This window comes from Apaloderma vittatum, unplaced genomic scaffold (genome assembly GCF_000703405.1).
Source record: "Apaloderma vittatum isolate BGI_N311 unplaced genomic scaffold, ASM70340v1 scaffold6223, whole genome shotgun sequence".
Taxonomy (NCBI): Eukaryota; Metazoa; Chordata; class Aves; order Trogoniformes; family Trogonidae; genus Apaloderma; species Apaloderma vittatum.
In genome coordinates this window covers 27,822-38,818 of record NW_009709738.1, presented here as the reverse complement: position 1 = coordinate 38,818, position 10,997 = coordinate 27,822, and the positions used below count along the sequence as shown (strand labels likewise).

The 10,997-nt window shown below is 39.4% G+C and overlaps 1 protein-coding gene across 1 annotated transcript; it reads left to right on the top strand.

Moving 5' to 3' along the window:
- The first annotated feature begins 601 nt into the window (after positions 1-601).
- On the top strand, positions 602-8,098 carry HS3ST5 (heparan sulfate (glucosamine) 3-O-sulfotransferase 5). Its single transcript, XM_009867030.1, has 2 exons — positions 602-740; positions 6,362-8,098. The coding sequence occupies exons 1-2, from the start codon at positions 634-636 to the stop codon at positions 7,290-7,292; spliced, it is 1,038 nt and encodes a 345-aa protein (XP_009865332.1). The 5' UTR covers positions 602-633; the 3' UTR covers positions 7,293-8,098.
- Positions 8,099-10,997: the final 2,899 nt, after the last annotated feature.

Below are 10,997 nucleotides of genomic sequence, written 5' to 3'. Positions count from 1 at the left end.
GATGCACTGGTGTCAAAATATCATCACAGTGCCCACCCCAGCTACATGCTTCTCAGGTGTGTCACCATGGGCTTGCTAGCACAGATGAGGAAATACACTGGTTTAGATTTCTCTCCAGCTTACACTCTAATAATAACAGAGACACAGCAAATATGCCCCCGTACACTGTGTGCACAGGACCTGCAAGCCTAACTCCTGGTTACTGCTGCAACAGAGCATTTAAGTCCCTGTTGAAATCTAGCCCAGGCTGATTCAGAAGAGCTTGAAGTCTAAAAGTATTTGCATAAGAAGAGATACTACTACAGTATAAGCTCCCACACATCCAAGGCCCACAGTATGGCTATCAGACAGGCCTAGTAATGGTAGGTATAGCTGAACTGTCACTTCCAGAATTACCATCCTATCCCAGATATATTGCCTGCTGTTACCTTGTCGGGTAAAAAAATAGTAGCAAAAAGAAAAAGAAAAAAAATGTTTTAGCTACTTATTTTGCAGTTTGAAAAGATTTTGCAAGTGTGGCTTAATCACTTGCAACAACTGATTAAACATTACCCTGCAAATTGCTTTCTGATGAGTGTTTTATGTGCTCTTGTCTCTGCAGACTGAAGAAGTCCTGAAGATTGATGGAGGGCCATGCTATTCAAACAGCAGGCGTTGCTGAGACAGAAGCTCTTTGTGCTAGGCAGCCTTGCTATTGGAAGTCTCCTGTATCTAGTTGCCAGAGTTGGGAGCTTGGATAGGTAAGTCATTAAGTAGCTTCTCTCTTAATTATAGATGAGCTAAGACTGTCTGAGGTTTTGCTTCAATAATCTGATTTTATTTTTGTTTTTTTTAGTGTCTACTCATATACAGAAAGACAGAAAGACCATCTATTTTAGTAGTAGGTTTCATTGTTCTTTCCTTCCCTCTGGAGAATAGAGTAGCAAGATAGAGATACAGGTCATCTCTGTCAAAGTAGTTCTGTCTATCCATTTGTATTCTAAGCACATTGGCACTTGTTTTCAGAGAAGAAGTAAAACAGCATCCAGCATAAATGTCATTACAGTAACTCATTTTTGTCTTTATGCATCTGTGTGTTGACCTCTAGTTTCAGCAAAACAGTCATGATGTATTTATATATCATCTTTTCTAAATTTATGAGCAAGCAATTAATGTGCTACAGTGATAGTTAAAATTAAGTATGAGCCTGCAGAGTAGCTTGTCAAGTTTTGAATACTATTTCACTTGAAAGATTGCTTCAGGATTTGAGAATTTTAACTATGTTAATTAGTCATTATTTTCTGGAGCTGAATGTACTAAGTGGGTTTTTTTTCAAGTGATTTCCTGGAGAGCAATAGAAACTCCAGCAGAGGGTATTTGGCATTTTTGACCAGGCTGATTTTTGACTGGTTATTGACAGTGCAACAGTACTGCTATCTGCCCTGACACTACTGTTGCTGTCACCTTCAAAATGGCCTAGGATTGCTCAGGTTAAAAAAGCAAACAAACAAACAAATAAACAATAAAAAAGCAAACAAAGCAAAACAAACAACCTCCTCAAAAAAAAAAACATTAAAAAGCCACAAACAAACAAGCTATTTCAAAAGAATGAAGGAAAAAAGACTTCAAGATTTGCAAAAGCTAGTAGACAGCTTGCCAGTGCTAATGCTCTATTAGTGTCCTAACAATTGGACTCAGCAATCTTAAAAGTTCAACCTAAACAATTCTATGATTCTTTTAAAAGATGGAAAACATTAGTTGCATTCAAAATCGTGATGATATGTGAATATGTAGTGTATGAAAAGTGAATTGAAAAGAGAGCTACCTAGTGTCCACTGCTTGGTAACGTTGCTCTCCATCTGAGGTCACTGCATGCCTTCTTCAGCTGCTTAAGTCCACATCAGAAGCAGAGGGAGACCATGTATTCAAATAGGACAGTAGGCATTGCAAATTAGAGTTTATATCTTCTTTCACCTGATAGTCAAAGCATCTCTGATGTCTTGGAGGTGAAAACTTCACTGAGACTAGTGTGATTCTGTAAATGAAGGCAGAAGTCCTTACTAGGCCCTGCAAAAGTATATTTTATGCTCAAAAGGCATGAAATCTAATTAACCTTATGCTATTATCTACGCTTGCACATCTACGGAATTTACCGATGGCTATAAAATTATCTCGCTACAGTATTTGACTCGCTGACCTCCTGCGGCAGTGAATTCCACCGGTTTCACATATAATGTTGCCAATGGCAGTAAAATTCAGTCCATTCTCTTGCATTACCCAGTGTGAAAAACACCACAATACTAAAAAGCAGTCCTTTATTTGGAGTTGCTATGAAAGAGAGAGAGAAGGAAGCACTAGAGAGGATGAGACACAGATTAATTAACTGGAAATGTTCTTCTGACTCAGCACTAGGGCACAATCTGGACTTGTTGAATCTGTCAGTAAAAGGACACTGAGTGGCTTCAATAGACATTGGAATAGCTAACTGTTCAGGAAGAAATCAGAATTCATTTATGTTTAATTTATGCTAATCTAGTTTGAAGAAGAGAACTGGGAATGGCCGACATTTAATAGCCTCAGATTAGGGTCTTTAACAGGAATGTTGTGAGCTTTGTTGGGCCCCACGGGAAATTGCCACTAGCTTATCTGATTCATTGAGTCATAAAGCCTGATAAACTGAGCACTTCCCTCCAGGGGAGGCCACCATACTTCAGATCCTGAGTGCATGGACCTGCTTCACATGTGGAAGCTCAGACAGATTCTATGCCTGGCAATTCCGAGAAGGTCTGGATCAGTCTTCGAGTTCCCCAACTCGTCACAGTAAGCGGAGCCTCCACACCTGATTCTCATGCTCCGAACTGCTCGAGCTGGAAGCAGGCTTGTAATCTTCTGCCAATGTGACACCTCCATTGGAAGAAAATTAGCAAGTATTCTGGATCCAAAGAGACAGCACTGCCTTTTGTCATTAAGATTGCTCAGCCTTATTTTAGCTGTTTTGCAATTTGTTCAAAAATACAATTCCCTGAGATTGCTTGGTTTATGGTGGGTTTTCTCAAGACGAATATTTGTGGAGTTTTAATGTAGTGGTTTGAGAAATTGTCTGGTTTGGGATAGCAACTTCAGTGCTGTAATAAATGTCATATACTCTTTCTTTGTAAAAGACTGTTATTTTAATGGAAGAAAATACTCAGAAAACCAAAAATATTAACATGTTGCAATAGAACAGTAAATACTTACATCTGGGGATTCAGCTGATATGACAGCCTGCTTAATACCACCACTGCTAAGATCTTTTAAAGGGTAGTTTTTATTGTTTAGAGATGAGAAGAAAGGTTTAGTAAAAAAAAAAAAAACCCAAACACAGAAATGTGAAGTGTTGAGGAAGGACTTTTTAATAACATCCAATCTTTTTCCTTAGGCTAGAGTATATCCTGAGTATTTGTTTACTTTTAAAGGAAACTATCCTGTTTGACAAGCTGTTGTGTTACATTGAAAGCAGTGCTAACTGTCTTTTTGAGCAAAAGAGATAAAATTAGTTGAGATGGGTCTGGAATTGCTGTTGTGGAATTCTCTTCGCTTGGAAACAAATAACAAATACACAGAAGGAGAAGGAAGAGAAGAACAGAGATAGCAATTGCAGCTTCTGTTTCTTATGCTTTTAACTGCCACCTCGATGCTGCAGAAGTCTTACAGCCACACCGTAGTCTGATCAAGCAGTACCACTGCTAAGACATTGCTTTCTGCTTGTTTATTTGTTCTTATTGTTGTTTGGTGTGGTTTTTTAATTGGCAGGTTTGCATCAGCGTTTCAATGATTCAGTCTTTGTCACCAAGTCAAGCCCCTATTCAGTAGATGGTAGAGAATAAAGGAAGAGACTAGAAACTTGAGAAAAGAAATAACAACAGGAACCCAATTCTCATCACACCTTCAAATTAGTCTGCAAGACTTAACTAGAGCTCATGTGAATGAGCAATGTAACTTGGTTTGTGTCCTCAGCTCTGTCTGGACAGGCTATATCTCACAGCATCTGGATAATCAAGGAAACAGCAAACGGGGCAGCGAGGGGGATCGAACTTACTTTGTCCCAACCATCCATTGTCCTGGCATCAGTGTCAAATTAGAGACCCCAACAAGCAGTGATGGATGGAAAAGCAATAAAGAAATAAATAATTCTGTCCTGAAAGCAGGGTTTGAATAATATACAGTAAATGAGTGAGGGACCACATGCTGAGAAACCAGAATAAATACTGAATGCCTAAACAGCTATTAATGAGCATTGCCCATCTGGTATACTGGCTAAGGCAGGGGTCCTGTGAAAAATAATAGCATGTGGCCATTTAAGTTGAGAACCATATCATAATATATATGCACAGTGAACTCATATTAAAATTGCCTAGGCAACCTTTGTTCTCACATGTCCTTAATTTTGGAGAGCATGGCTTCCCAAAATTATTAATGATATTCTTTTGTGGGACTTTGAAAGCTCTCTCTCCAGCCCAATTGCATCTTCAGTGCAATATTGGCCTGTATAATGACCGAAGCACTGATTTGGAAGTGATGGTGAGGGCTTATTCAAGGTTCTGTAGTAGCAAAATTTTAACATTTTTCTTACTCTTTAACTTCTTGCATTCAGTGATGTAAAATATAAGAAAGAAGCATTTAAAAAGTGGAAAATTGGTGAAATAGAATTACAGGTGAACATAAAATAATAGCTAAAAAATGCAGGGGTAAGAGAAGAAACAATAAAACACAAAATGAGGTTCAGTGGGAGGATAGAAGACTGATAAAAGTATTGATGTAAAGATGCAATAAATGCATTTTTAAAAAATTTTCTTGCCATTCTTTATGTGCCTTGCTAATTATGTCTGACTGAGAACCTTGGTCTTTCTGATTCTGAGTCTGATTCTGATTAACAGGGAAAACACTAGGCATCTTCTAAACAGGAGGGAAAATCCTGTTATGGGGCCAGCTCTGTTTAATATCTTTATCAATGATCTGGATGGGGGGATCAAGTGCACTCTCAGTAAGTTTACAGATGATGCCAAGCTGGGCAGGAGTGTTGATCTGCTTGAAGGTAGGAAGGCTTTGCAGAGGGATCTGGACAGGCTGAATCGATGGGCCAAGGCCAAGTGCATGAGGTTCAACAAGGCCAAGTGCTGGGTCCTGCACTTGGGTCACAACAACCCCAGGCAGCACTACAGGCTTGAGGAAGAGTAGCTGGAAAGCTGCCCAGCAGAGAAGGACCTGAGGCTTTTGGCTGACAGCCAGCTGAACATGAGCCAGCAGTGTGCCCAGGTGGCCAAGAAAGCCAATGGCATCCTGGCCTGGATCTAAAATACTGTGGCGAGCAGGAGTAGGGAAGGGATTGTGCCTCTGTACTCAGCAGTGGTGGGGCCACACCCTGAATACTGTTCAGCTTTGGGTCCCTCACTCCAAGAAAGACATCGAGATGCAAGAGTGTGTTGACAGAAGGGCTACAAAGGTGGCGAAGGCTCTAGTGAACAGGTCTTCTGAGGAGCAGCTGAGGGAAATGGGGTTGTTTACCCTGGAGAAAGGAAGGTACTACCTGAAAGGAGGCTGTAGCAAGGTGAGCGTCAGTCTCTTCTTCCGTGTAACAAGAGATAAGACAGAAGTTGTGCCACAGGAGGTTTAGATTGGATATTAGGAAAAAACTTTTCATTGAAAGGGTTGTTACACTTTGTAACAGGCTGCTCAGGAAAGTGGTTGAGTCCCAATCCCTGGAGGTGTTTAAAAGATATGTAGCTGTGGTGCTTAGAGACATGATTTAGTGGTGGAACTAGCATTACTAGGTTAACGGCTGGACTCAATGTTCTTAAAAGGTCTTTTTGCAACATAAATGATTCTACAGTTTCATGATTCCATGATTCTTCACTAAAAAGGTCAACTCTGGATCAGCAGCTAATAAAGTCAGCACAACGGAAAGCACTGGAAAGAATTCAGTCTAGAATAGCAAAATTGTTGCAAAGACATGACTTAAATGAATTGGATTTTCAGATCAAAATGACTGAATAAAATTCAACCTAAAATGCTTTCAAAACTGCCAAAGCAATCATAAATGAATGAAGAATGTGGAATAGTAGGCAAAGTTCAAGAAGCCCCTAGAACATTAATCATAGAGCCTATGCTTGCAAAGAGCAGAGGAGCAGTTAGGAGTCAGTCAGCTAAATCACAACAAAATACTAGAATAAATAATAAAACCACATGCAAACAATTTAGTCAGTGGCAGAATAAAATAAAAGTTGAAAGATGGGCACGTCACACTACATTGCAAAACATTTCCAAGAGCATGATTTCCTCAGACAGAAAACTTAAGCCTGAAGAGATATCATCCTTTTACAAATACTTCCTATTTTGCTTGCAGACTGCAGCCTCTCTGCCCTATCGATGGTCGGTTTGGACCCCGCAGCCAGGACGAAATCCCACTGCGAGCTCTGCAGTTCAAGCGAGGGCTGCTCCACGAATTCCGAAAGGGCAATGCCACCAAGGAACAAATACGACTGCACAATCTGGGTCAGCAGCTTCCCAAGGCCATTATCATTGGTGTGCGGAAAGGAGGCACCCGAGCACTACTGGAGATGCTGAACCTTCACCCTGCAGTGGTGAAAGCTTCTCAAGAGATCCACTTCTTTGACAATGATGAGAACTACGCCAAGGGGATTGAGTGGTACCGGAAGAAAATGCCTTTTTCCTACCCTCATCAAATAACAATTGAGAAAAGCCCCGCATATTTTATCACTGAGGAAGTACCTGAAAGGATTTACAAAATGAACTCATCTATCAAATTATTGATCATTGTCAGGGAACCTACCACAAGAGCTATTTCTGATTACACTCAGGTGCTGGAAGGTAAGGAAAGAAAGAACAAAACTTACTACAAATTTGAGAAGCTGGCTATTGATCCTAATACCTGCGAAGTGAACACTAAGTATAAAGCAGTGAGAACCAGCATCTACACAAAACATCTGGAGAGATGGTTAAAGTACTTCCCAATTGAGCAGTTTCACATTGTGGACGGAGACCGGCTCATCACAGAACCGCTGCCAGAACTCCAGCTGGTCGAGAAGTTCCTAAATCTTCCTCCAAGGATAAGTCAGTACAATTTATACTTCAATGCCACCAGAGGGTTTTACTGCTTGCGATTTAACATTGTCTTTAACAAGTGCCTGGCGGGTAGCAAGGGACGCATCCATCCAGAGGTGGATACCTCTGTCATTACCAAATTGCGCAAGTTCTTTCATCCTTTTAATCAAAAATTTTACCAGATCACTGGGAGGACATTTAACTGGCCCTAATCTAAACTTCATGCAACACTTTCTGTCGCATCTGAGACATGCAATAAATGTCTCTGCTAAAATATGCACTTTTCATAGACACAGCTATCCATGCATACGTGTACATATGCAGTGTGTGACCAAATATACGGTGGGATCAATTTTTTCTACAGAGTAGTAACTAACATAAATTTACTGTCAGCATAGTTGCATCTTTTAACATATAATACTAAAGGGAAAGGAGGTATTTAGGGAAATAAAGTCAGACACGGTTAAAAGGGTCAGTGTTCCTCTTGCTTAGTGAAATGTTTATGTGACATACTTATTGATCTAAGCAGAACGTTAGTTTATGCCATAAAATTTCATGTCAGAAGTCTGTGAAGCTGTGAGAATGCATAATCTTCAGGCTATATTTGGTACATATATTGCTAAAGGAATACTGACACTTTAAACACAGTGCTGAATTTTTACAATGAGAGTGGATAGTACTATTTTCTTATTATTTGAAATTAATATCTTATCTCATACAAACTACATTGTTTCAGAGTTCCTGTGGTGAGTTTGCACAATTGTTTTATTGTATGGACCATAGTGTCACTTGTAGCATGTCAATCATGTGTCAAAAAGAGGTCAAATAATTTTTTCTTCTATGCTTGTGTGTCAACAAAGCTAAACATCGTGTACATAGTGTACAATGTTTGTAAATACTGGTTTCACACTAAGTAATTCTATTTTGTAAACTGAATATGGCTATTTAATTTATTGTGAAAATTAAATTTATTGTGGTATTTAAAAATGGAATGGATTAAAATTACCTATATGTGCAATGGCTTCTAATCTTTGCTTGATGTACATCAGTGTTGTTCTTGTAGCCCAGATAGATCATGTGCATGTGTGTGAGAGCTGCACGTGTAAACCTAGTTTCTAGACAGTTGAGAAAACTGATACATGTGGTGAAGCTGAGTTTATTAAAAAACTCATCCATCTGGGAATCTCGTGTAATGCACACCTCAAAGCACATTACTGCTGTTCTGTTACAGCACTCTGCTGCAGTAGCTTGTGAGGCTGTAGCCAGGTGTATCGACAAAAGCAGAGATGCTATTAAAACCAAAACAACAGGCAGACAAGATTAGAAGAATAATTACAGAGATTTCATCACCAAAAACTGGTGATGTTTCATAAGTGAAAGAAAACAATTGTGATACCTCTGCTTTTATCTGGTAACATGTGCACCTGCTCCAAAAAAAACACAGTGTTGTTACTACTGGTATAAACATATAGCTCATGTTTCCATTCAGTAAGCGACAAGAAATTAGCTCAGGAAATTACTCTTTTCCTGCTTTATACATTGTATGGCTCTTATAGATTCATAAGCAAAAGAATAAAAGCAATTGAAAAATGTCTTTTAAAATAAGTGGGGGGAGGGGGTGGAAAGAGAAAGAAAGGAGAGAAGGAAAGAGAGAAAAGGAAAGAGGAAAAAAGAGAAAAGGGAGAAAGAGAGAGGGGGGAGAGAGAGCAAGAGCACAAGAGCGTGAGAGAGAGCAAGAAAGGGAAAAAGAGAGAAAGAGAAAAAGAGAGAGAAAGAGAGAAAGAAAGAGAGAGAGACAGAGAAAGAAAGAGAAGAAAGCAACCACTTTGAAACCAACATCTAAAGATTGATGAGGACATGGATTTTGGAAGGTATCCAGAACATCTGAATATTCTGAGCTATGGTAGCAAAGTAGCTGGTAGTTCAAATTATAATAAGATCAAGTCTTCCCTGTGGGCTGTTTATCTTGCTCAGTGATTTGGAAGCATAGAGGCTTTTTTAAATAAGTGATTTTTAAAACTCTTGTGAAAGATTGCTACTTGTCTTGCTGTTTCTTTAATCATATGTGCTAGCACTCTGAGCAATTTGCCCTTTCTTCATGCCACTTCGGAGCCTTGCCAACACAACACGGTAGAGCATATGTGAAATTTTCTGCAGTAGCTACAATACTACTCACTGTTTTCCTGTATGAGAGCCATTTATCCTGCCCACATCCAGACATAAAGGCTGAGATATTTAACTTAACTAGTAGTGTTCAACGAGGAGATTTTATCCAATGTAACATTTTCACAATCTTCAGGTAAGCAGACCGATTCCAGATGGCTTTGGATGAAACTGGCTTTTTATGGTCCTGGCTTCAAAATATGACTGAAGGCTGAGATGTATTTTCAATGAAAGGAACAAATTAGGCCAAAGTTACCTCTAAGCATGAAATATGCATTTGAAATTAATATCTCTCTGCATTGATCAGAAAATCACAGAGACTGTGATCTAACAGGCACGACTACACACATTCCTGTTAAATTCAGCTGGCTTAACTCCAGCTTATCATTTGCAATTTTGGAGACACATGGACAAATTTAGGCAATATCTGAGACAAATCTCGTTTAAAAAAAAGCACAGAGGCATAGTCAGGAATAGCAGGGGAGGAAAGAATGTTCAGAGGCATTGCGATGTATTAAGAAGCCTAAAAGAGCAGGAGACTGATTCACTTTCACTGAGCTTTCAGTGCAATGTCCTCAAGTCTTTTTGACATTACCTAGTGAAGAGAAAATTTCTAAACTGGTTCTTAATACACACAACACACCAGCGAAAGCACACTCCTAGGTTAATGGAGATTTTGCTGCAGTATTCATAACCAGTTTGAGAAGTTCTGACCTTATGATATTTACCTCTTCAGGAGCAATTTGTGAATAATTCATTTCAGCTTCTTTGCTTTGCTTCCCAAATCCTGAGTGAATCATTTCTATTGAAATTGATCGTGAGTGTTCAGACTGGGAAGAGCACTCTTAGCTTGAGTTTATGATTGCAGTGATGCACAGCTATATGAAGTTGCAGCTGTTAACTTATAGCATTCAAGTTCTCTAAAGACATTGCATCTTTCATATTTTCTGTACCGTAAAATTGCAGGCTTCACGGCGCTGATAAATGTTTGGATTAAAACTGCTAATATTGCTGAGCATTTTTATCTGATTGTCCCAGCTGCTGTTTAAGCTACATAGAACAACAATTTACAGCATAAAAGAACACCAAAGATGAATTTGAAACCGTATTTTCAGAAATCAGTATATAGGTAGATAAAGGACTGACATTTGGAGATCAGTGATTCATTTACCACTAACCCACTATACAGCCTTTTCTTAAAGAAAGCAGAATAAACATGATGAAAATGTATTTACCCTATTTTAATAGTTGCGGGGATTAGAATACAAGAGAGACAAGATATGTCACTATAGTAGTCCAAGATTTTTAAGAGGCAATGGGTACAAACTGAAACACAGGAGGCAACATCTGACCATCAGGAAAAAACATTTTTACTGTGACACTGACTAAGCACTGGTACAGAGTTGAGGGTTAGGGCTGGGCTGGCCACTAAAACTGGCTCTGGGTGTCCCTGCTTGAGCAGGAGGTTGGAATCCCCTTCCAGTCTGAACCATTCTGTGATCCTGTGAAGATTTTCCTCTACTATTAACCTTCTTAAGTATTGCTCATCAGTTCAGTGTTACAAAGACCACAGGGAAGGTCCAAGCCCAGTGTCACAACCCAATCCAATCACTGTCGAAACCCAGACTGGTATCACTGCTGTGTACGTTTACTTGCTGGCTCACAGGTTGGGAGCAACTTATTGGAAGCCTCTAATTGGAGAAAATGAGGAAGTAACTTAGAGAAATCTTTCTTTTTCCCATGCTAGATGACCT

Bases quoted from the DNA above. Each gene is read 5' to 3' on its own strand.
- HS3ST5 (XM_009867030.1), top strand. From the start codon at position 634: ATGCTATTCAAACAGCAGGCGTTGCTGAGACAGAAGCTCTTTGTGCTA. The intron at 741-6,361 runs GTAAGTCATTAA...TTTTGCTTGCAG, and splicing joins AGAGTTGGGAGCTTGGATAG to ACTGCAGCCTCTCTGCCCTA.